General features: G+C 52.5%; 1 protein-coding gene across 1 annotated transcript; it reads right to left on the reverse strand.

Annotated features, from left to right (window-relative positions):
- Positions 1-250: 250 nt before the first annotated feature.
- On the reverse strand, positions 251-24,525 carry LOC132372812 (uncharacterized). The gene is made up of 4 exons (XM_059934931.1): positions 24,198-24,525; positions 8,107-8,351; positions 7,391-7,449; positions 251-278 (listed from the first exon to the last, which is right to left on the reverse strand). Exons 1-4 carry the CDS (start codon positions 24,523-24,525, stop codon positions 251-253), a joined length of 660 nt encoding a protein of 219 aa, XP_059790914.1.
- Positions 24,526-25,671: the final 1,146 nt, after the last annotated feature.

The raw sequence follows: 25,671 nt of genomic DNA on the forward strand, positions 1-25,671 counted from the left end.
GGCTTCTCGTTGCGGTGGCTTCTCTTGTTGCGGAGCACGGGCTCTAGGCACACGGGCTTCAGTAGTTGTAGCGTGTGGGCTCAGTAGTTGTGGCTCGCAGGCTCAGTAGTTGTGGCGCATGGGCTTAGTTGCTCCGCAGCATGTGGGATCTTCCTGGACCAGGGATTGAACCTGTGTCCCTTGCACTGGCAGGAGGATTCTTAACCACTGTGCCACCAGGGAAGCCCCATCTCACCAAATTTTATCCACCCTATAGGCAGAGCATTCGTTTCCTGGGGCTGCCGAAACAAATGATCAAAAACTGGGTATCATATATACACTACCAAATGTAAAATAGATAGCTAGTGGGAAGCAGCCGCAAAGCATAAGGAGATCAGCTCGGTGCTTTGTGACTACCTAGAGGGGTGGGATAGGGAGGGTGGGAGGGAGACGCAAGAGGGAGGAGATATGGGGATATATATATATGTATAGCTGATTCACTTTGTTATAAAGCAGAAACTAACAATTGTAAAGCAATTATACTCCAATAAAGATGTTAAAAAAGCAAAAAAATACCCAACTAGGTATCTTAAAACAACAGAAATGTATTCTCTCATAGTTCTAGAAGCCGGAAGTCCTAAATCAAGGTGTCCACAGGGCCGTGCTCCCTCCGAAGGCTCTAGGGAGAGTCCTTTCCTTACTTCTTCTGGCTTCTGGCGCCTCCCGGTGTCCCTTGGCTTGTAGTTCCATCACTAGAGGCTCTGCCTCTGTCTTCACACGGCCTTGTCCTCTTTGGTTCTCTCCTCCGTGTGCCTCTTATAAGGACACCTGTCATTGAATTTAGGGCCCACCTGGATAATCGGGATGGTCTCACCCGGAGATCTGTAGCTGAATGACATCTGCAAAAACCTTTTTCTGATAGGCTCACTTTCATAGGTTCTGGTAGTTGGGACAACCAGAACCTCTCAGTACATTAGAATCATCTGGGGACAGTTTTAGACTCCAGATGCCTGGGCCTCACTCCAGAGATTCAGTTTCACATGATCCTGAGTGCGGTCAAAGTGTGAGGAGCGGGGTCGGGGAGGGGAGCAAGGTTTTATTGTTTGGTTTCTTAGAGTTTCCCAGGCTCGAGGGCTCACAGCCTCTCATCCAAGCAGACATCATGGGTGACACCAACTTTCACTGATAGCATGATTTTCAGTTTACTCACAAATCACACTGCCTGTCATCTATTGTTTTTTCAATGTTGCACAAAGAAGGTCAGAGACCTCAGAGATCATTTCGTCTAATGGTGCCCCGCCCTCTCCAATCAACACCCCATTTTTATAACAAATATTTGGAAACGCCCCCTTCGCCACCAGAAATGAAACTCCTAGATAAATCAGTTGACCCATATGCATCATTGAGCTCTAACTGGAATCTGAAGGAGAAAAAGGAATACCATTTATAACAAAATAATAACTTTTTCAGTAAGGAAGTACTAATGCGTGACTGCTCTGGAACCCAGAATGAGGCAGACAATGCTTATACCTACTCGTGATGGGTAAGGTTAGGCTAAACAATCCATATAAGGAGCACAAGGAAATAAAAGAGCAGAGGACAACACAATAAAACACGTTAGGATGAGAAATAACAAACCCGTTTACCTGTCTGCATCTGGTAACAGGAAGGAAATCACCTCACCGCGAAATTAAATTACAAGTGTGGAAATAGAGAAAACAAAGAAGTAAATTATTCTTGTGAATGAGCTAAGCCTTATATACAGGTATGATGTAATATACTTTAGCATGCTGAGACATGGAACAAAGTATCATGGAAAACAAGTCTCTAACCTGGAAACTCCACCCATGGAGGGGGGTAGGCACACATATTCAGTCTTTTTTTTTTTGAATTTTTGTATTTTATTTTATTTATTTTTTTATACAGCAGGTTCTTATTAGTTATCCATTTTATACATATTAGTGTATATATGTCAATCCCAATATTCAGTCTTTAGCATTAAAAAAGCCTTGGAGGGCTTCCCTGGTGGCGCAGTGGTTGAGAATCTGCCTGCCAATGCAGGGGACACGGGTTCAAGCCCTGGTCTGGGAAGATCCCACGTGCCGCGGAGCAACTAGGCCCGTGAGCCACAACTACTGAGCCTGCGCGTCTGGAGCCTGTGGTCCGCAACAAGAGAGGCCGCGATAGTGAGAGGCCCGCGCACCGCGATGAGGAGTGGCCCCCGCTTGCCGCAACTAGAGAAAGCCCTCACACAGAAACAAAGACCCAACACAGCCATAAATAAATAAATAAATTAATTAAAAAAAAAAAAAGCCTTGGAAACATTATCCTTTTCCTTTAGGGAGAGGGGAGAGGAAGATGGATTGGAAAAAGTTGTTTGGTAGATCTCTAATGAGAACATCAGAGTCAGAGTGAAACACACAGGCAACCCCAAAGGAAATCATTGTAATATGTAAATTTTGCAAGAGGTTTCTTATCATTGAACTCCATATATATGTATATAGATAGATTAGATTATACATATACATACAGTAGAATATAAACTATTTCAAAAACAGCTTCTATAAAGAAGTTCACCGCGATGGTGGCATCTCAGGTGCCTGCTAATTTAATAATGTGCTGCCCCATGTCCATGTCTGTTAGATGGAGTCTCGAATCTCCTGTTACAAAGGTTTCCTTGCCTTTGCAGTAACTACACGTTGCACTGAAACCCTTTTCAGTTAAATGTATGTTTGGAAATGCTCTAAACTAGACAGAACGCGTGGAGTGGGGAAATTATCCAATCACCTCAGGACTCTGCCTTTATTCCATTTAGGCTTCTCTTCTCGTCCCAAAACAACCAGCTCCTAAATCACTGGGCTTTGGGCATAACTTCTTTGAAAATGTTTCACACTACTATGTCAAAGGTATTAACTGATTTCTCTTTGTGTTGGATTGAGTTTGGCAGGGCAGGTGATGATTCTTCACTGATGGGGTTGATTTGCACATGGAACCACAACGAGCATCCCTAACCTGCACCCAGTCAATGCCAAGGACATCTCTTAGTCACACGGCAGCTCAAAGCCACCCCACAGATTTCCAGAATGCCCTGTGGGGCTTCAACACTCAAAGCACTGTGGTCCTTGGACCAGCAGTAGCACCTGGGAGTCTGCTGGAAATGCAGGATCTTCAGCCTTGGACTAGACTTACTGCATCAGAATGTTCCTTTTAGAAGGAGACCCCCAGGTGATTCATCCACTCACGGAACACAGCGAGGCACTACTCCACCGACCCCATTAGGAATCCTCACCAAGTTCAACCTCATTCATTTCTCCAATGAGGAAACAGGCCCAAGAGGGCAGGTCAGCTGTACATTTTGCTCCTCTTTTTTTTTTTTTCTAATTGAAGTATACTTGATTTACAATATTGTGATAGTTTCAGGTGTATAGCAAAGGGATTCAGTTATACATATACATATATATGCATATATCTATGTTCTTTTTTCTTCGATTCTTTTCCATTACAAGGTATTGAATATAGTTCCCTGGGCTCTACAGTAAATCCTTGTTATTTATCTCCTCTCCTTGTCACTAAGTTCCTTGAGGACAAGAAGGACACAGGATTCTTCTCTTGAATGCCCACCCAGCTGCCAGCACAGAGAAGCCCACACAGCTGTGGGCCTAGAAGTGCCTGTTGTCTGTATTCCCTCCAGACTCCAAATTCTCCTTTGTACCCAGAAAGCAGCTCGCTCCCTTTGCTCGTCCACAGAAGCACAGGCCACATGCCCCCAGCCCTCACGGTCACTGGGGCACATCTACCACCTTGGTCTTGTCAGTTTCACCACCAGCCCCAGCTGCACGGAGGACCACAGGGTTTGACGAGGCACCGGCTCCCTCCCCCTCCCCCTGCCTGTAGGCCCTTGTGGTTAGCGTCACACTCGTCACACTGTCACACTCGAGAAAGAATAAATAGAAAGCAACCCCCCACCCCATTGTTCTAAGATAACCACAGAGATGACAGATGCTGCAAACTTGGGCGAGATGAAAGATAAACAGTGACTATAAAAAACCAAGAAAGGCGTGTCCCAGTGACGAGAAGCCCCGGCCTGCAGATCCTTCTGCTGGGGTGTGATTTCAAAAGTCCAATACAGCGGCCTGTGAACTGTGCCCTCCTGGCCCCATCCCCGCCCCCAGGCTGGCCAGGCTGGTCCTTCACTGGGGAAGAGAGTGAGTGCCTCACAGGGAGGTAAGTCCAGCTCACCTGCTCAACAAATGACCAGGAACGAGAAAAGCTGAGCTGGAGGACAGCGAGGGGAAAGGAGGCTTCCTTCCGGCCGCCTCTCGACCCCGGCCGAGGCCGTCTCAAGGAGCCCACGGCCTCGGGAGAGTAGGACCATCAGCCTCCCCCCAGGCTGCAGGCAGAAGGATGGCTCAACACCTTAACTCACAGCCTGCGCTTCCGGGCCCCGCTTCCTTCCTTCATCAGGCAACGGTGGACCCAAGACAGGAAACCACCCACCTCCTTACTCCACGGTGAATTTGTTTCTCTTGTCAAGAAATTCAGGACCCAGCCTGACACATCCGGGTACCAGGTGGCACTGCAGCTTTCGGTCCACATGTCCTCACTCGGCCCCTCCGACCAGGATGTGGCTCTTCCGTCTCATCTCTCACGCCTGGCACAGGGCCTGGCATGCAGAAGGCACTCCATAGATGTTTGGGCATAAAAGACCCTCAGGGGCAATGAAGCCAATTCCTCTCTATACAGTGTGACAGACCGCAAAGGATGAGCCATCGCCTTTGTCAGGAGAACAAGATGGCATCCTCTTTATGTGCCTTCTTTGGGGCGTGTCGCCATCTCACCCATTTTCAGAGATGTTCTCTTTGTCGTGACCGTCCTCACCATGCCACCACTGAGAGCAGTCACAAAGGTGAGAGGTGTAACCATAAACCACACCTCTTTTTTAAGACTCTGGAGGCAGCATAATATACCGGCTAAAACAACAGGTTCTAGAGCCTGAAATTCTTGGGTCAGATCCTAGGTCTGCCATGTACAAGTTATGAACCTTGGCAGAGCGACTTCACCCCGTTACTGTTTTCTTGTCTCTAAAACAGGAGTAGGGATACCTTGTCCTCGTGGGGTTCTGGTGCGATGACATATGTCATCGAACAGTACTCCTGACTGTCTTGTTCGTTTTTACTGCTGGGCTCTGAGCAGCTAAAGTTCTCCAAGCAGAGCAAAAGTGACCAGCGAGCAGAGTTCCTTCCCTCCTACTCTGAGATGAGAAGAAGGCAGGGGCCTAGCAAGGCAAGGATGCGCTCAAGCGCTCAGACGATAACACACAGGGGCCGACCCATCAGGTGCAAGTGAAGCAGAATCACATCCACGTAGACGTCTGCCCTTCCCTTTCTTCTGGAAAAAGACAGCCTCCCTGGCTTTCATTTTCCACTTTGAAGAGACATAAGGACGAGAGCAATTTCCCTTCCTTCTTAATCTACTATGAGAAAAGCAGCACCCTCATGTGCTCAGTGAGAGTCAACGCTCAGCCTTAGTGGAAGAGACAGAGAGGGGGTGGAGAAAACGTTGGATGTGGGCAGCAGGCTGGTCTCCAGTTAGGGACCCTTAGAGACAGCTGCCACTCGATCCAACCAGCTGTCAACAGTCATTAGAACCCAGTGTTTCCAGCCCTTTTGATCATTCAAAGATATTTCCGAATTTTAAAATGTTGTACGTGTTCAGGTACAGGACGAAATACAGTTTTATTCACTGCAACGTTACTTGTAATAAACACCAAACAGCTATAAACAGCTTGTGTCCATCAGCAGGGATTGGTTGAATAAATGACGGTGCATCCATACAACAGAACACTCACAACCATACAACATCTATGGGATGCAGCGGTTCTTAGAGGGACGTTCATAGCGATACATATAACGGAATACTACACCCCTGTGAAAAAGAAGGAGAAAGCTCTTGGTTCACTGATAGGGAAAGATCCCCAAGATCAATGAAGCGAAAAAAGTGAGGCAAAACAGCGTGTATAGTATGTATACTATAATTATGTAAGAAAGAATGGGATGGAGGGAGAATGTATACTTGTACTGCTTCTTCTTTGCAATAAGAAACTCTAGAAGGATGTATAAGAAACAAATAAAAATGGTTACTGGGAAGGGGGCAGGACGGGCAGATGGAGGCTGGTATAAGAGGTCACTAGATATCTTTCTATAATGATTTGATTTTTGAGCTATGTGAATATAGCACTTACTCCAAAAATAATATAAAAACAATGTGAACACCAGCCACTGTGAACAACACACATCTACAGGCTACACATGGCCTGTTGGCCTCAGCTTTACAACCTCTGCACTAAGGGGTCCCGAACGGGAGGCAGAAAGTTGGCAGCAAGGGGTCCAAGTTGTATTGGGTCTGAAGACCAGCAGGCTGTTCAAATCTGGCATCTGGAACCCCCTCTGGGTTGCCTGGCAATGAGCTGGTTGGGCCCAGGAGCTCCTGTTCTCCCAGGAGAAGGGGGTGCCACTCTCCACCCCCTTCGGAGCTTGGGTTTCTCCACCTTCCTCCCAGTTAAGGCTGACCGGAACCCAGATGGTCTGTTTGCTCCCTTCCTTTGAGGCCTCTCCCTGGATTGTCCTATAAAAAAGGTGCAGTGATAGGAGCGTGGCGTCCCTCCACTGGCCAGAGCGTCATGTGTGTTCCACTGGGCCCAGCCACGTTCCCTGGAGGATGCCGAGAGAACAGAGGACACGGCCCGCTGATTCATCTCCCTGTTCCTTCCACCCCCACCAAGGGACACAGTAACTATTCACCCCTGGCCCCGTGTACGTCCTCGTCTTGTCACTGAAAAGAGCTCACTTAGTGTTCCAGGTTGAATTACGATCTCCAAGAAAAGGCACAGTGAAGTCCTAAATCCCAAGACCTCAGAAGGTACCCCAATATGACCGGTGTCCTCAGAAGAAGACAGTCGCGTGAAGACAGAGACACACAGGGAGAAACCGTGTGACAACGCTGGCAGAGCGTGGATTACGCGGCTGCAAGCCGAGAAACGCTAAAGATTGCCAACCAACTGCCAGAACAAGGAGGAGGCCAGGAAGGATTTCCCCTGCAGGTCGGAGAGGGAGCAGGGCCCTGCCGACACCTTGACTTTGGACTTCCATCCTCCAGAACCGTGAGACAACACATTTCTGTTGTTTTAAATCACCCAGTGTGCGGCACTCATTAGGGCAGCCCTAAGGAATGAATACACTCAGGCCAGCTCTAGTGGCAAAGGCATCTGACATTCTCCCACCTCACTAGGTGCTCAGGAGATGCTGATGGCGACTCTGCCCAATGAACGAAAATTCTAGGCCCTGATTGATCACGTTTTATCGCACAGGTATACAGCGAACAATCAAACAGTACGCAATTACTGAGTACTGACCTCGTGAAGAATATAAGAGAAGTAGAGTATTCTGTGACTGCCCTCAAGGAGTCGACAATCTGAAGATTTAAGACAGACACATAAAACGTAACAACACACATCACAGTGGCCAAATAGGCGTGACTTCACCCCCCAGCGGACGCTACATCAGTCACCCGTAACTAAACCCCACTGTGCTGCCATCTGGACTCCATCTTCTACTGTATTGAATTTTGGCTGAAGAACTGGGGAAACTAGAATGTCAGGCTAGCAGACAACTTCTAGAAGCTGTCACCCCTGCTCCTGGCCTGGAACTCAAACTTCTCGCCCACCCACCGCGGAGGCCCACTGCTGTCCGTGACGTTCCTCTGCCACCCTTGATCGAAGGCTCTCACGTTGGTTTCTCACCCACTTGCTTTTTCTGTTCAGAGAGGCAGGCCCTGGAAGGACAGTCAGCCTTTCCTGCAGCCCTCCACAAACCCGGCACGCAGAAAACACAAGCGCCACGTGGTCTGGGAGTCCACTTTGGTAAGCTGACCAACAGTTTTTAAGAGGGGCTACGGAAGATGAGAGATACTGTCTCCTGCGGCATCATTCCGAACCTCTGCTCGTTCGGCCCAGCCTTCCTGCAGGCGGCTGCTCCCACCATACCTGCCTCTAGGAGCCTCTGATTCTCACCATGAGAAGCCTCGTGTCCAGCTACACACCCGGGGTGGGCAGGGGTCCGGGCAGCTCACCTTGACTGGTCTCTCCTGCGGTTTCTTCTGGATCCCGGTCTCCGGGGTCCTGCTGCACCGGGGCTCGTCCTGCAGCTCTCTCTGTAGTAAGAGCCGTGGCCGTGCTGAGTGCCAGGTGGAGCCCCAGGCCGGGCTGACGAAGCGAGGTGGCAAGTCGCCGCTGCCCCACCCTTGACAAGCAGCCCAGTGGCCCGACAGTGGCTCCAGGCCAGTTTCCTGAAGGGCAGCTGTGGTCAGGGCGGGACCTGCCGGCGGAACACACAGAGGGAAGGTGTCTTCAGTTTGGCTTCAAGTAACTCATTATAGATCTCAGGATAGAGAACACCCTGAAAGTCTCTTAATTTTCCTCCTGGGACTCCTGAAATCAACTGCCAGCTGTGGTCTGGGTCAGGTTTTGCAGCAGACCCTGGTTGCCTGCCTAATATCACTCATTTTTCCCTTCCTCCTTTCCAAAAAGATGCCATTTTTGTTCATCACTCAGGGTAATAGGCGACCTTCTGCTCAGCTCAGGGCCCCATCCAGTCAGAGCAAGTGCAGGCCCTTGCCGGAGGGGGGCAGGGGTGGGCTTCTGACCCGCCTCTGCTCACTGAGACAGGAGAGGGGCTTCGTGGGAGGGACCCTGGAAACGTTTTCCTGGCCCCTAAGGGAGATGCAGGCCCACCTTCCTCTGGTATCAGGGAAGTGGCAGGGTTAAGCTTTGTTCTCTGGGATGAGATCTCTGGCTTTAATGCTGACCTGGGACTCCATCCACACAGCCGTGAGAAATCACTGAAGCCACACCTAAAGGCTGCAAGAGACAGGATCTGACTTGCATGTTTAAAAGGTGACTTGGGCTCCTTGTGGGAATGAATTTAGGAGGGGGAAGAGGGGGAGTGGATACACTGAGACCCGTTAGGGGAATATTACAGTCCAGACAAATGCTGGTGTATCCTGACCAGGGTAGAGGCAGATGAGTAGGTACAGGTGAATGGATGCTAGGCTATTTAGAAGTGGGATCAAGAGGATGGAGGGGTTCGATGCGGCAAAGGCGGAGGAGAGGTGGAGGCTGCCTCGGACTCCGTGGTCCTCTCTACATCCATCCTGGGAACTCTCAGAGATAAAACGACTCCTGAAAATCTCCTCCTCTTGTTTGGTCCATGCTCCTTCTGGCATCACGTCCTCGGTGGGTGGGTGCTGAACAGAACAAACCTCCGCTGGGTGAGCCGCGCCGTGACTGCTACTCACTGAGGTACCTCACGAGCTGCTCGGGGCGCTCACAGAAGCCTTCAGTACAGGGTGGGCTTCTAGGTCCAGAAGGCCGACCTCCATTGCACTGCTTTTCCCTCTCCTAGTTTTGTCAATACTAAATAAATATGCTGGACTTCTATTTCCTGCGTTACGGCAGGCTAAGTACTTAGACGGAACCTCCCACTGAAAATCTTGTATAAATGATAAAAAACAATATTTCTAAAAGCACTGATAAGCTGGCAAGAAAGGAAGGAACTCACTGGCCAGGCATGTCTTCAGATAATGGGATATTCAGGCTCTGACTATAATAATGACTATGATGTAATTAAAGAAATTAAAGACGTGCTGGTAAATATGAACAGGGAACAACAACAACAACAAAAATGAGAAATAATCAAGAAGACTTGAAGAAAAATGGACCCAAGAGAATTTTTAGAAATAAAAATTAAATAACTGGAATCACAGTGGACAGACTTAATAGCATAGTAGATACAGCCTGAGAAAGAAGCAGTGAACTAGAAGCTAGGTCAAAATAAATTAACCAAATGCAGCCCAGAAAGACAGAGACTCAGAAAAATATGGGAGCTTAAGAGACATGAAAAATAGAGGCTAACATATTCTTAAAAGCAACCAAAGAGAAAGAGTTCCCTTTCAATGGTTACAACGTAGAATACCTTCCACACGCTAAACCAAAGTAACTGTCATCTGAGAATTCTAGCCTTAAAGAAAATGTCCTTTAAGAATAAGAGAAATGAAGACATTCTCCAATAAATAAAACTCTAGTTTGTCACAAACAGACCCTCATTAAATGACATTTTTTAAAGGGGTATTTCAGATGGGAGGAAAGATTCTAGATGGGAGATCTGAGATTAAAGAAGGAATGAAAAACAAAGAAAATGAAAATAGAGTTTCTCAGTCTGTTGTTGAGGAAATAACATCAGTTGGGAGTCAGCCATATTTATCTCCCATCTTGCTGTCATTTCTTACTACCTGGGAAGTTTGAATCAAGTTACTCTCTCAGGATCTTGATAGCCTCATTTTAAAAATACATAAGCAAGGTCTCTGTGAGGAATAAATGAGCCACCACATATAAATGCTCAGAACATAGATTCTGCATTTAGAAGGTGTGAAATAAATGTTCACTTCTGATCTTTTCAAAAATTAATAAACAAGCAAGTAAATAAGACATTGTTAGCAAGAAAGAATCCCTCCCTCTGCTTCAAGTGTGAGATAGAATTCTAGCACTTTTCCACGTCGTAAAAGCCTGCACTGCAGAGCTGATGCTTTAGAGGTTTTCTTTTCATCTTTTCAGTAGCAAGCCTAAGATCTTTCAGACAAAATATTTATGATTTCTTTATAATATGATTTCTTTATAAATACTGCATGTGAACACACAAGCCCCAGGGATAGACCCTGGATTCCAGCTTAACTCACAATTTTAAAATAAATTTGTGTTCACAGTTTCATGAGATCATAAAATACGTGCTGGCCCATCCATGGGGGCAAAATGCCCTGTCCTGCCCACCCCTTCCCAGGGCTCTTCCGCCAACTAGGAGGTAGCAGCACACAAAGGATCCCTCTGTGCAGTTTCTGCATCCTGCCCCCCGGCCCCCGTGCTGACAGATACCCTCCCCAACTCCACCCCTAACTTCACTCTCCTTTGCATTTAGGGCAAGGAAGCCAAGCTAAGGAAAGCGACCTTAGTCTCCTTTAGATTCTCTGCCTAATTTTCATATGGCACCAATTTGGTGGTGGGGGGCAGGGAGGGGAGACGGGGATGGAGAAGGGACAGATACACTCAGAACCAGTCTTTCCCTGATGATGTCAAGGAAACAAATAGCACCAGTTAGGAGGTCCTAGGACCCGGGCTGACATCTTTACTCTGCCCTTTGTCACCTATGTGTCCCCAGGCAAGCCAGTTAACCTCTCTGACTTTATTTTCCTCACCTGTAAATTGGAGTCAACAATTATTCCATATTTGTAGAGCATTTTACAATTTCCCAACTGTTTCCTCAGTCATAATTTCATTTACTATGCACCGTCAGGTATATAATACCCAGCATAATGCTCACCTCACTGCTGTAAAGATTTAAAAGCAGAGCGTGGACGGCTGTGTACACGGCAAAGAGCTCCATCCGCATGAAGGATCATCACCAGCGTCACATGACTGACCCTCTTAAGAGCGGGGGCTCTGCTGTCCAAGTGCCCGTGCTTGGATTGATTCTACGCTGACCGGCTGTGTGACCTTGAGCGAGTTGCTTAGCTTCTCAGTTCCTCCCTTCTAAGTGAAGGATGGTAAGATTAGCCCCATCTCGCAGCTCAGGGCTCCGTACACGGGAGGCTCTCCGGGAACGAGAACCGACTGTAGCGACACCAAGTTAAGCCCACGGGTGTCTGACCACACACATCCGCACTCCCTGACTCCCAGCATCCTCCTTCCTTTCTTATCCGTGGTTACATCCACTCTCCCCACGCCTGGGCAAATATTTGCAAAGGGAGGGCAGAAGCTCTGAACAACAGGACACACTGTGGATGGTTTCTTGAAGACGACCAGCCTTCAGATTCTCACTAGCTTTGTGGGTGTCTCCAGGCTGCTCTGGAAGGAAGCAGAGCCCAGGCTCCCTGAGGTCCCCGGCAGCCCGACTCTTCCCACTGCCAGCTGAGGGTCTTGCTTCGGCAGGCCAGAGAGTTCTGGAATATAGGTCGCCGGCTAAGCCTCAGTGCCCTAACTGGACTGTGCGGCCACCCTATTAAAAGGCACCCAGGCCTGAGCCGACACCACGTGGACCTGTTAGATGACCTACGAAGCAAATGGTTAATTAAGCCCAACTTGATGAATGGATGGAAACCACTGGGTTGCAAAAAAATATAAGCAGCCCCACGTAAACGCACTTTCACCTGTCGCTGCTTCACCCCACTGTCACGACCTGCCTAAGAGACGGGAAGGACAGCTATTTCATCAGTGAGGCAGCCCAGGACCACCACCAGCACGTGGAGAAGCTCCTCCCGACACGAACCTGCCACCAAGCACAGCTGCTCACCCACCTGCCGGCTCTGGCCCCCGGCACTGAGTTCTAGAACTGCATCCTAGGAGGGCCGCATCTGGACCCCATCAGATGGGGCAGGCCCGGAGGACGGGAGCTGGTCACTCAGCTTGCGTCTTAGTCCCAGGAAAGAAAACACATGCTCAGTTGGCCTGGAGGTCAGGCTACCTGCCGTCGGCAGTGGGGTGGGTACACGTGTCCCCGGGTGATAGCGAGACGGTCAGCCACGACCACCCCTGTGCTAGTTAGCACCTCTTTCTAAAGTGACTCTGGACAGCCTGGCCCAGAGACTCCGCCGGCTGCAGACGGAGCATGGCACTGCTGCCCGGTGAGGGACACGCCACAGCCCTGGGCAGGTGGGGGCAGAGAGGTCTCCACCGACCATTGTGACCAGACCTCGGACGGGGCCAACTGTGAAAAGCTGCCTTTGGCCCTATAACCAACCAGGGCTGATGAGGCAGCAGACAGGAAAGAAATCAACAGTGGCCTATTGTTAAAAGGGTATCACCTGGCTTTTCCTTGCCGTCTGTTTTGTTTGGCTTTCCTGGTGGATAAGTTTGTACGAAGGGAGGCAGTCTCTGAGTGTGGGCCTACCTGCTTCCCCCTCAGCCCCATAGCACCTTCTGTGGGGTTCCGATCACCATCTCCTTCCTAACGGAGCGTGGTCCATGTAACACACACCCACATCCATGCAGACTCTAGAGAACACCCCTCCAGAGCAGACACTCGTGTGCCAGGCAGGGCCAGCTGTGCTTGATTCTATACGACAACCTCTATCCACAGGAAGCAGGAAGGTTCAGAGGGTCCAGGGCCGCATCCTGGGTCCTCACAGCTTTTAGATGGTAAACTGAGTAAGTGGAGGCCAGCCAGAGGAGGAGGTGACCCTTAGAAATATGGAGAGGGTCAAGGCACATCTTATGGCCTGGGCAGAACTTCATTGGTTTAATTTCCATGCAGACTGGTGCTCAGATGCTGTCTACTAAGACGGACTGAAGAGCCCCCATGGAACATTCTTCCAGGACCCCACCACTCCCATTTGCTGAATTCCACCATCCTTGCAGGCCCCGCTCTGTTCTCGCCTAACTAGTTAAGCCTCTCCAAAGCCCACGTCCTTCTAGAGAACATACAGTCTGTCCTGCTCCCTTGGCAGGGGTCTCCTATGCTGTCAGAAGAAGTACTGTGGCCTTTGTTCTTTCTCCCAGTACAACGCACTGCACACAGTAGGTGTTCAACCATTTTGCTTTTGTTCTGGAGGGTTTTTTTTGGGGGGGGGGGGGGTTGTGCATTAACATTCAATAAAACCGCATTGATTTATTCCCTCCAGCGTCAGGAAATTCAGATGTGGTGTGTGGAATAACATGATCACTATTCAGTACAAATTAGAGCTTTTGATTCTATTTCTAATTCCAGTAAATAGGACTTGTGCGTTTAAAAAAATATTTTTAGTTTGCAATGTGTGATTACATAATGGAGGCCTAATCATTTTTTTTTTTTTTTCATTAACATTCATTTCCCTTAGCAGTTCCTTTCTGCGTCTTTGTTTCTGATTTGAGCTGTGGTTCAATGTATTAAAATTGCGTTCCTTAAAAAGAAGTTCCAGAGCAGACTTTTTAACTGGCCCTCCCCACCCCTGTATTTCTGACTGGCCTGTGCCTGGGGCAGCTCACCTGGTGTGGAGTCAGGGGATCTTACAGGTGTGCTAACAGAGCTCTGGTATCAAGCAGAGCCCTCCACCCACCGGAGCAGCTCTTTGCAGGCAGCCAGCGTGGGGCGCAGGGAGAAGCAGCATGGTGGGGTGTCCCTGAGGGAGGTGTCTATACCAGAACTAGGTGTGTGGACTCAGACGACTTATTTACCTCTCTGAGCCTCGGTTTTCTCATCTGTAAAATGGGGATGCTAAGTCCTAGATGAGAAAAAGTGCCTGGCACATGGCAGGCATTCAATACATTCTCTTATTTGCAGGGGTCCCTGTGGAAGTCTGTTGGGGGCCGTGCTGCTTCTCCAGCTGCCTTCATCCCCAGAATTACACCACATCTACTGAAACCAGAACCCCGAGCCCCGAGCAAAGATGAACCCCCAAAACCTGAGTACAGGGCAACACAGCAGGGGCTAGTATAGTTCACGGAGAGGGTAATGACAAGCAACAAGAAACATGCCAGAGAGCTGGGCATATATCTGGAGAAAACCATAATCTGAAAAGATACGTGCACCCCAATATTCATAGCAGCACTATTCACGGTAGCCAAGATATAGAAACAACCTAAATGTCCAATGACAGATGAATGGATAAAGAAGATGTGGTGCATATATACAATGGAATGCTAATCAGCCATAGAAAAGGATGAAATAATGCCATTTGCAGCAACATGGCTGGACCTAGAGATCATCATACGACGTGAAATAAGTCAGACAGAGAAAGACAAATATCATATGCTATCACTCATATGTGGAATCTAATTTAAAAATAAACATAGAAATGAACTTATTTACAAAACAGAAACAGACTTACAGATATCGGAAACAAACTTACGGTTACCAAAGGGGAAACATGGTGGGAGGGATAAATCAGGAGCTTGGGATTAACATATACACACTACTATATATAAGAGCCTACTGAATAGCACAGGGAACTCTACTCAATATTCTGTGATAACCTATATGCGAAAAGAATCTAAAAAAGAATGAATATACATATATAAATATATAAATATATATATATATATATACGTATAACTGAATCACTTTGCCGTACACCTGAAACTAACACAACATTGTAAATCAACTTACTCCAATAAAATTAAAATATTAAAAGTTCGTTCATTAATTAATTAATTAAATGCCTTGCTGAGCCCCTCCCCCCAACAAAAAAAGAAATGTGCCAGAGAGACACAGCGCAGAAGATAAAAATGCTAGAAAGAATGCCTGCTAGAGAACTAGGAAACACACTTAGCCACATTTGTAGCAGGACAACCACAACCCAGAAATAAAGTACCTTGCCCTGAGCAGATGCAGGGTCAGGCGACAGCAAGACACAAAGAGGGCACAGAAAAGCACAACTGATCACCATCAAGAACAAGAGCTGACGTGGTGACCCAGCCCCTGCCGGCCGGAAAAGTGAATCCCAACGACACATGGCTGGTTGGAGTCAGAACTGTTCCCGGCGCTCAGCACCCCGAGGGGCAGGTTGGGTTGAGCCCGTGACCCTGGGGCCAGGTTGCCTGGGTTCAAATCCCAGCTCAGCCTCTCGGGAGCCGTAGGACCTCAAGCACGTTACTCCAGCTCTCGCAGCCTTGGCTTTCTCATCCCTAACATGGGGAGAATAACAATAATAGTTACCTATCTTGCAAGGCTGGAGTAAGGACCAGTGAGTCTGCTGGAGCCAAGCTCTCAGCCGCGCCTGGTGCATTTCTGGGCGTCCAGCCTCAAGGCACAGGTGGGAAGGGGGTTCCTGACATTCTGTGTTGGATCAGGGTAGCGCTGCGGGACGCTGGTCTCCTTCCCCCACCTCAGCACCAATGCAACCTTCCAAACCAAAGCGGGCAAGGGTTTGTGTTTACACGGCTTCAGTGTGGCAAAGCTCCATCCATTCACCAAATCCCGGAGCTCAACACGGAGCGATCTCTAAAGTAAATAAAGTGAAAATAAGCCAATCGCCCAGTAATAGGAGATTTTCCTCTTGTCTGCCCTGGTAATTCAGCCATTGGAGCCAGCCTCCTATTCCCCTGAGTTAAAAAGGGAGTTCAGGAAGCTGCCTGGCCAGAGATGCAAATGCAGGTCTGGGAGGCGGGTGTCCACACCGCTGGATCCTGGATCCGGCAGGTCTCAGCACACCCACAGCGTGTGCACTACGTCTTGCCCTTCTCAGCTTTCCTCTCGGCCCAGCAGGACACGGAGCTGCACAGGCCCAGGGGTCCCGGGAGCAGAGGGCTGGGGCCAAGCCAACGGGCCACAGGGCTGCTCTACTATGCAAATAAAGGGCCTTCAGCACAGGCTCAGTGGGTTCAGAGGCCCTTGGAATCTGAGCCTCGTGGGACACCTGTCTGCTCCCTCCTCCCTGCATCTTCCAGAACCGCTGGAGTGTCACCAGAGTCAGGCTCTGCTGCCCCGTGACTGCCCCCTCGGCCACGCCAGCCCGACCAGGATGTGTCAACAAACGGGCAGGGGAGAAAGTACTGCTGACATTCTTTGGAACCAGGGCTGGGAGCCAAAACAAACTGACAAAGGGAATGCAATGTCTCGGAAGAATCTGTCACAAAAGAAAAGCTCATATTCCTCAAGCTGGGAGAGGCCCCTGAGTGTCACTTAGTCCCCCAGACGGTGGCCCCTGAGAGTCCCCTCAGGCAGACAACCCACTCCCCACACTGGCCTTCAAGAGGGTCTTCCTGTGTCTGACCCAGTCCATCCGTCCCCGTGACCTTGTCTGAATGGGCAGAGCGGTTACAAGGCAAGAAAGAAGGGAGAGACCAGCCTGAAGCAGGTGCAGAGGCCGCAGAGGACAGAACCTGCAGGGCACTTCCTCCCCATCACCTCGGGCTCAACCACAGATGAAGTCAGGCTAAATCGGCCTTTGAGAACAGCTGGGAAGGTATGACAAGGACCAAAAGGTCACGAGCTGAGTCGTAGAAAGGGACAGAGAGTCTTGTCTGTGCCAAAGCTGTTGGTGCGTCCAAGCCTCCAGGGCCAGTGAGGTGTGAAGCTGTGGGCTCCGGCTCTGGGGCAGCCAAACTGCCTGCTGCAAATCCTGCCTCTGCCGGTTACTGGCTGTGTGACCCTGGGCATGGTGCTCTGCCTCTCTGTTTCTCATGTACTCTTCCTGTAAAGCGGGAATGATAGCAGCGCCTACGCCACTGGGTTCTCGTGAGGCTTAACCAAGAAGATGCACGTCTGGCGCTCGATGTGTGCTGGCTGTCATCAGGATGACAACTCGCCCAGGACATCCTGGCTTCTGCCCGTTGTCCCAGCATCATTGCCAACACTCTGCCTTTCACTCTCAAACGTGAACGGGTTGCAGGATGGATGGTCAGGCTGAGTAGCTCTTGTCTCTTTTTAGGTCCCCCTGGTTACCTCCCTGCTCCACGCTGCCTGAGGATCAGACAACCAGGTCCCAGAGGGTGTGTCCCCCAAGGTAGCTCTGCCCTGTGCCGGAAACTTGCTCAGTTTTCCTTTCCTCCTTTTCTCCTCCCTTTGTCTCCCGGTCTCCCGCCTGTTCTCTCCGCTGCTTCCCTACCGGTGCCACCTCATTTACATTCCGACTTTAGTGGGGACTTCCCTGGCTCTGCACACGGGGATGGGATGCTTTCTGGCTCGCTGACTAGACTAGCTAGGTCTCACCACATTTCCCTTAGAGAAATGGAAACCCTCTGAGATGTCAAACATGACTTGACCACCAGACGGGTGAATGGAAATCGTTTTCCATTTTGCGTATGGGTGTGAGTGTGTATAGTTTAAGGGGGAAAAAGAGAATAACAGTTGGAAAGGGTCCATCCGATGCGGGGGTCTGTCTGTGAAAAACCCCACCCAGGGCGATTTTATAAAGGGAGAGGCTGGAGGCTGCCCCCCGCATGGCAGTGGAGAGGGCCAGGAGCTCAGGGGTCGGCACCCTCTCTGCCACTCACTCACCACTGGTGAAGGACCGTGATTTCTGAAGCCTCAGTTTCCCCATCTGTAAAACTGAGCACACTTGGCCCTAGGTCACCCAGATGCTCTGACACTGTGAGAGGCCTGGCCCTGTTCTTAGGATCCTAAAAAGGCACTTGTGGAATTCCACAATATTCTGCAAACCCATCTTCAGGGTCTGTCCAGCCCTTTTCATGGGTGAAACACAGGAAGGAACCAAGGCCTGGGACAGTGTGACAACCTGAACGAATTCTCACCCAAGGAGTAATGGCAAGTGCCTGAGGGCCCTGAGCACGGACACAGCACGCACGCATGTTCTGTGTGGGCGTGAACTCAGCGACTGACTTACCAGATCCCTGGGGGATCCCCCACCAAACTCCCTCAGCCCGGCCACCCCCCAGCTGCCTGTGGGCTCAGCAAACCCATGACAGGGAGCCTCGAGGCAGGGGTGCAGAGCCATAGCTACTGCAGCCCCGATCCCGGTGCTTGGGACCATCACAGGCTCACACATCTCCAATCACCACCAAACCCGACGCTGCTCCAAACCTGGGCTTCCCTGTCCAGCACTGGGACCCCAATCTCCATCACCATGGTCTCTTTCTCTGCTCAGGCCTCTGACATTTACTTAGCTGCCAGATTGGATCTATTCCAGCTTTCTCTGGTTCAGTCTCTGCCCCACCACTCATGTGCTGTGTGACCTTGGACAAGTTGTTGACCTCTCTGAGTCTCAGTTTCCTCCTTTATAGAGTGGAGACAGTAGTAACAATCTCTTCGTAAGGTTGCTGGGAGGACTACATGGGATCCTGGGTGGAAATGCCCTACCACGGGCCCTGGCCTGTAACAGACTGTCTCTCCTCCTACCCTCGCCCTTTAGCAGCATCCCTGGCCCTGGCCTGTAACAGACTGTCTCTCCTCCTACCCTCGCCCTTTAGCAGCATCCCTGGCCCTGGCCTGTAACAGACTGTCTCTCCTCCTACCCTCGCCCTTTAGCAGCATCCCTGGCCCTGGCCTGTAACAGACTGTCTCTCCTCCTACCCTCGCCCTTTAGCAGCATCCCTGGCCCTGGCCTGTAACAGACTATCTCTCCTCCTACCCTCGCCCTTTAGCAGCATCCCTGGCCCTGGCCTGTAACAGACTGTCTCTCCTCCTACCCTCGCCCTTTAGCAGCATCCCTGGCCCTGGCCTGTAACAGACTGTCTCTCCTCCTACCCTCGCCCTTTAGCAGCATCCCTGGCCCTGGCCTGTAACAGACTGTCTCTCCTCCTACCCTCGCCCTTTAGCAGCATCCCTGGCCCTGGCCTGTAACAGACTGTCTCTCCTCCTACCCTCGCCCTTTAGCAGCATCCCTGGCCCTGGCCTGTAACAGACTGTCTCTCCTCCTACCCTCGCCCTTTAGCAGCATCCCTGGCCCTGGCCTGTAACAGACTGTCTCTCCTCCTACCCTCGCCCTTTAGCAGCATCCCTGGCCCTGGCCTGTAACAGACTGTCTCTCCTCCTACCCTCGCCCTTTAGCAGCATCCCTGGCCCTGGCCTGTAACAGACTGTCTCTCCTCCTACCCTCGCCCTTTAGCAGCATCCCTGGCCCTGGCCTGTAACAGACTGTCTCTCCTCCTACCCTCGCCCTTTAGCAGCATCCCTGGCCCTGGCCTGTAACAGACTGTCTCTCCTCCTACCCTCGCCCTTTAGCAGCATCCCTGGCCCTGGCCTGTAACAGACTGTCTCTCCTCCTACCCTCGCCCTTTAGCAGCATCCCTGGCCCTGGCCTGTAACAGACTGTCTCTCCTCCTACCCTCGCCCTTTAGCAGCATCCCTGGCCCTGGCCTGTAACAGACTGTCTCTCCTCCTACCCTCGCCCTTTAGCAGCATCCCTGGCCCTGGCCTGTAACAGACTGTCTCTCCTCCTACCCTCGCCCTTTAGCAGCATCCCTGGCCCTGGCCTGTAACAGACTGTCTCTCCTCCTACCCTCGCCCTTTAGCAGCATCCCTGGCCCTGGCCTGTAACAGACTGTCTCTCCTCCTACCCTCGCCCTTTAGCAGCATCCCTGGCCCTGGCCTGTAACAGACTGTCTCTCCTCCTACCCTCGCCCTTTAGCAGCATCCCTGGCCCTGGCCTGTAACAGACTGTCTCTCCTCCTACCCTCGCCCTTTAGCAGCATCCCTGGCCCTGGCCTGTAACAGACTGTCTCTCCTCCTACCCTCGCCCTTTAGCAGCATCCCTGGCCCTGGCCTGTAACAGACTGTCTCTCCTCCTACCCTCGCCCTTTAGCAGCATCCCTGGCCCTGGCCTGTAACAGACTGTCTCTCCTCCTACCCTCGCCCTTTAGCAGCATCCCTGGCCCTGGCCTGTAACAGACTGTCTCTCCTCCTACCCTCGCCCTTTAGCAGCATCCCTGGCCCTGGCCTGTAACAGACTGTCTCTCCTCCTACCCTCGCCCTTTAGCAGCATCCCTGGCCCTGGCCTGTAACAGACTGTCTCTCCTCCTACCCTCGCCCTTTAGCAGCATCCCTGGCCCTGGCCTGTAACAGACTGTCTCTCCTCCTACCCTCGCCCTTTAGCAGCATCCCTGGCCCTGGCCTGTAACAGACTGTCTCTCCTCCTACCCTCGCCCTTTAGCAGCATCCCTGGCCCTGGCCTGTAACAGACTGTCTCTCCTCCTACCCTCGCCCTTTAGCAGCATCCCTGGCCCTGGCCTGTAACAGACTGTCTCTCCTCCTACCCTCGCCCTTTAGCAGCATCCCTGGCCCTGGCCTGTAACAGACTGTCTCTCCTCCTACCCTCGTCCTTTAGCAGCATCCCTGGCCCTGGCCTGTAACAGACTGTCTCTCCTCCTACCCTCGCCCTTTAGCAGCATCCCTGGCCCTGGCCTGTAACAGACTGTCTCTCCTCCTACCCTCGCCCTTTAGCAGCATCCCTGGTCCTGGCCTGTAACAGACTGTCTCTCCTCCTACCCTCGCCCTTTAGCAGCATCCCTGGTCCTGGCCTGTAACAGACTGTCTCTCCTCCTACCCTCGCCCTTTAGCAGCATCCCTGGCCCTGGCCTGTAACAGACTGTCTCTCCTCCTACCCTCGCCCTTTAGCAGCATCCCTGGCCCTGGCCTGTAACAGACTGTCTCTCCTCCTACCCTCGCCCTTTAGCAGCATCCCTGGCCCTGGCCTGTAACAGACTGTCTCTCCTCCTACCCTCGCCCTTTAGCAGCATCCCTGGCCCTGGCCTGTAACAGACTGTCTCTCCTCCTACCCTCGCCCTTTAGCAGCATCCCTGGCCCTGGCCTGTAACAGACTGTCTCTCCTCCTACCCTCGCCCTTTAGCAGCATCCCTGGCCCTGGCCTGTAACAGACTGTCTCTCCTCCTACCCTCGCCCTTTAGCAGCATCCCTGGCCCTGGCCTGTAACAGACTGTCTCTCCTCCTACCCTCGCCCTTTAGCAGCATCCCTGGTCCTGGCCTGTAACAGACTGTCTCTCCTCCTACCCTCGCCCTTTAGCAGCATCCCTGGCCCTGGCCTGTAACAGACTGTCTCTCCTCCTACCCTCGCCCTTTAGCAGCATCCCTGGCCCTGGCCTGTAACAGACTGTCTCTCCTCCTACCCTCGCCCTTTAGCAGCATCCCTGGTCCTGGCCTGTAACAGACTGTCTCTCCTCCTACCCTCGCCCTTTAGCAGCATCCCTGGTCCTGGCCTGTAACAGACTGTCTCTCCTCGTACCCTCGCCCTTTAGCAGCATCCCTGGCCCTGGCCTGTAACAGACTGTCTCTCCTCCTACCCTCGCCCTTTAGCAGCATCCCTGGCCCTGGCCTGTAACAGACTGTCTCTCCTCCTACCCTCGCCCTTTAGCAGCATCCCTGGCCCTGGCCTGTAACAGACTGTCTCTCCTCCTACCCTCGCCCTTTAGCAGCATCCCTGGCCCTGGCCCTGTAACAGACTGTCTCTCCTCCTACCCTCGCCCTTTAGCAGCATCCCTGGCCCTGGCCTGTAACAGACTGTCTCTCCTCCTACCCTCGCCCTTTAGCAGCATCCCTGGCCCTGGCCTGTAACAGACTGTCTCTCCTCCTACCCTCGCCCTTTAGCAGCATCCCTGGCCCTGGCCTGTAACAGACTGTCTCTCCTCCTACCCTCGCCCTTTAGCAGCATCCCTGGCCCTGGCCCTGTAACAGACTGTCTCTCCTCCTACCCTCGCCCTTTAGCAGCATCCCTGGCCCTGGCCTGTAACAGACTGTCTCTCCTCCTACCCTCGCCCTTTAGCAGCATCCCTGGCCCTGGCCTGTAACAGACTGTCTCTCCTCCTACCCTCGCCCTTTAGCAGCATCCCTGGCCCTGGCCCTGTAACAGACTGTCTCTCCTCCTACCCTCGCCCTTTAGCAGCATCCCTGGCCCTGGCCTGTAACAGACTGTCTCTCCTCCTACCCTCGCCCTTTAGCAGCATCCCTGGCCCTGGCCTGTAACAGACTGTCTCTCCTCCTACCCTCGCCCTTTAGCAGCATCCCTGGCCCTGGCCTGTAACAGACTGTCTCTCCTCCTACCCTCGCCCTTTAGCAGCATCCCTGGCCCTGGCCTGTAACAGACTGTCTCTCCTCCTACCCTCGCCCTTTAGCAGCATCCCTGGTCCTGCGCTTCCCCGTATGCCCTGCAGCCCGGCTCAGCCTCCTCTCCTTCCCGGGTTCCCCTCCCACAGCATCCTTGGCTTCCCAAATATCGCTGCCAAATGACAAGTTCTTCTGAACCCCAGTGACCTCACTGCCCTTCTCAGAACCCATCCCAAAATGCCCAGGCCGAATAAGAAGCGCAAGTTCCCTGGCCTGACACACCAGGCCTTCCCCGACCTCGTCCCAACCAACGTTCTGCACCACACTGCCCACTGCGTTTTCCCTGGTCCCCAGACACCGCCACCTCCCCGCCTCTGCTGAGACGTCCCTGCCCCCAAATGCCCTGACCCAGCCTCCTCCTCAAGGCCCAGCCGAAGCGCCACCTCCAGAGGGCCACCTGACCCGTTCTTCGCAGAGGTGACCACCCCCTCCTGCAAACTCACCCTAGACTCACGTTATTCATCACCCTTTCCAGTCAGTCCTGAGAGGCGAGGGGACCTCCGAGGGCAGACACAAGCCTCTCATTTATCCCCCAAAACTGTGCACAGAGCAGCTCTGATGGGCAAACACTACCCAACATGGCCATGCATGGTAATGTCACCCAAAAAAGGACACGAACCCTGGACCCCCAAACTAAAATAATTCCAATTCTATACGGAGTATGCTGCCCTAGCAAGTTTCATATTCCTAGGCCCACAGCCTTGATAAAAAGATTCTTTGGTACATGCTGGTTTCTTCCAGAGACAGGGAACTCACCGCCTCATGAGTTAGGCTCTTCTCCTGGACTCTGATCTGCCCCCCTTCTGGGGACTCCCACCCTCTGGGCCTTTCCTGCTGTCTGGAGCCGCTCAGAACTAAGTCATCTGGGGTCCTTGGTATCCTCTTCAGATACCAAACCCAGGGCAGACTCCCAGCAAGGTCACTGCGTGTATGTGGACAGACGTATGTAGTCAGAGGACTTTCCCGTGCACGCACACACGTACACACACATGCACACACACATGCATACACACATAGGCCAGAGTCAGCAAGGCTGGCTGAGTCACGCAGCCAGACCACAGCTCAAGTGGGGCCAGGGAGGAAGTGCCGCCCCATTTCCTGACCCTCCTTTGCTCTGGGAGGTTCTCTTTCTGTCTCTTTGTCTTTCTGACTCCGTCTCTCCCAGCACTTTGTTTCTACTCAGGGCCACAGCCTGCTGTCCTGGCCCTGTTGCAAGGGCTCCCGGCAGCACTGACCTCCAGGTGAGGACTTCTGGCTTCCAGACCTGCCATCCTGAACAAGTCACTTCACCACTCTGAACCTCGGTTTCTTCTTCTGTGAAATGAAGAGGCTGGGTGTGGCGACAGGGTCCCTGAGGTCCCTTCTGATCTCAGACCGGGGGCTTCTGGCCCTCCTCTAGTCCGCAGAGGGTTCAGAGCGTCATGGGGGGCCAGGGCCAGGCAGGGCCTGGGGACAGGGGTGGGGAGTCCAGCTGCTCCTGGGGCGCACACCTCAGAACTCCATGTGCTGCACACACTCGCTGGCCCCCGCGGCGGGCCAGAGAGCAGGAAGCGCCACCCGGGCCGGCTGCCGGGCGGGGGCGCCCACACGCACCTCCCACCTCCCTCCCTCCTCCGGACCCACCTTGCACCGGCCGCCGCCGCCTCGACTCTGCCGCCACCGTGCGCCGCCGGCCCACAGCTGTCAGGCACCGCCCGCTCTCCCGCCGCTCCGCGCGACCCCGCGCCGCTGAACCGGCCCCCAGCGGAAGCGGCGCCGGGAGCCGCCGCCTCCTGGGCGCCCTCCGGGATCTGCGCGCGCCCGCCGCGTGGGGACCGGGCCGGTGGCGACCTCTGACTGCCCTGCGGGGGAGCCTGGGTGTCGAGGGCGGGGCTGCTGGTAACAGCCTTCCTGACTGGTCGGGCTTCCTGGGCCCCTCTGTTCTGGAGTCCCAGAGGCCTCTTGCCCCCATTCCGGGATGTTTCCAGGCATTTCTCTAAAGGTGGACATCAGTCCCCGGCCTTAGCAGCCCGCTAGAAAAAGTTACAGACCAGGTGAGTCTCCCTGAAAACCTGCAGGCCCCCTCCAGCTGGTATCTCTGGGGTTTTGCCCTTTATACATTTCTGCCTCTTCTGCACATTCTACCGTGGTCATGAGGGCTTGTGTAATAAAAAGCATCCAATTAATAAAGCATTAAATAAATCTCCAAAGGCCTCCTGAGGCGGTCGGGCTGAAGGATGACCCTGAGCCTGGCACACAGGGCCCTCTACGCACACTCTCTGGACACGAGCTAACTTTCCAGACTCACAGCTTCTCCCCCAAACACACACACGCAGCCACGCTCTGGCGGCCACACACCAGCTGCCGGGGGCTCTTGCTTTGCCTGGAATGCGCTTTCCCATTCTTCTCTGCCTGCACACGAAATCCTACTCATCCATCCAGGCCCCACTGCAATGCCCGCTTCTCAGGGAATCCTTCCCCAGACGCCGGCCCCAACAGAACTCTCAGCCCCTTCTTGGTGAACCCATGGTTCCCTCGCTGGTTTATAGATTAGCATCTCCTTTCTCTGCCCGGTTCTGCTCCCCTCCCCTCCACACCAAGCCCCGTTCCAGGAGGGAAGGAAACACTCGATAAACACTTATCGAGATGCTGTTACAAATTGCTGTGTGGTGTGGACGTGCCTCTCCATGAAGCCCGGGTAGGTACCACAGGCTCACAGCGTCCCCTCGCCCCACCAGAGCGAGGGGATGCACCAGAGCCGTCCCCACCAGAGGTTCAGAAGGCTGTCAGGCCTCCCCCGCCCTCCTTCTCGCACCCCTGCGCCACGCACTGGGTTTCTCCGTCCCTGCTCTGGGGTATGCCTGCTTGCGTCAGCCCCAAGGTCAAAGATGACTGTGTCCATCCCTGAGTCTAGTGCTGCCCCGTCACACACAGGTGAGGGCTGGCCTTCCAGGGAGCAGAGCAAGCTGCACGGATGGCCTGCCCTTCTCCCAGCCCCTCGAGGGGAAAGGAGGACCTTTATTATCAGCGTCCGAGGATTGCAAGGGCTCACGTAGCTCCTCTGATGCGAAGCCTACCCACCCCCGAGGGCAGAGAGATCAGGGGCATCAGAGGTACC

Source organism: Balaenoptera ricei, chromosome 10 (assembly GCF_028023285.1).
Source record: "Balaenoptera ricei isolate mBalRic1 chromosome 10, mBalRic1.hap2, whole genome shotgun sequence".
Lineage (NCBI taxonomy): Eukaryota > Metazoa > Chordata > Mammalia > Artiodactyla > Balaenopteridae > Balaenoptera > Balaenoptera ricei.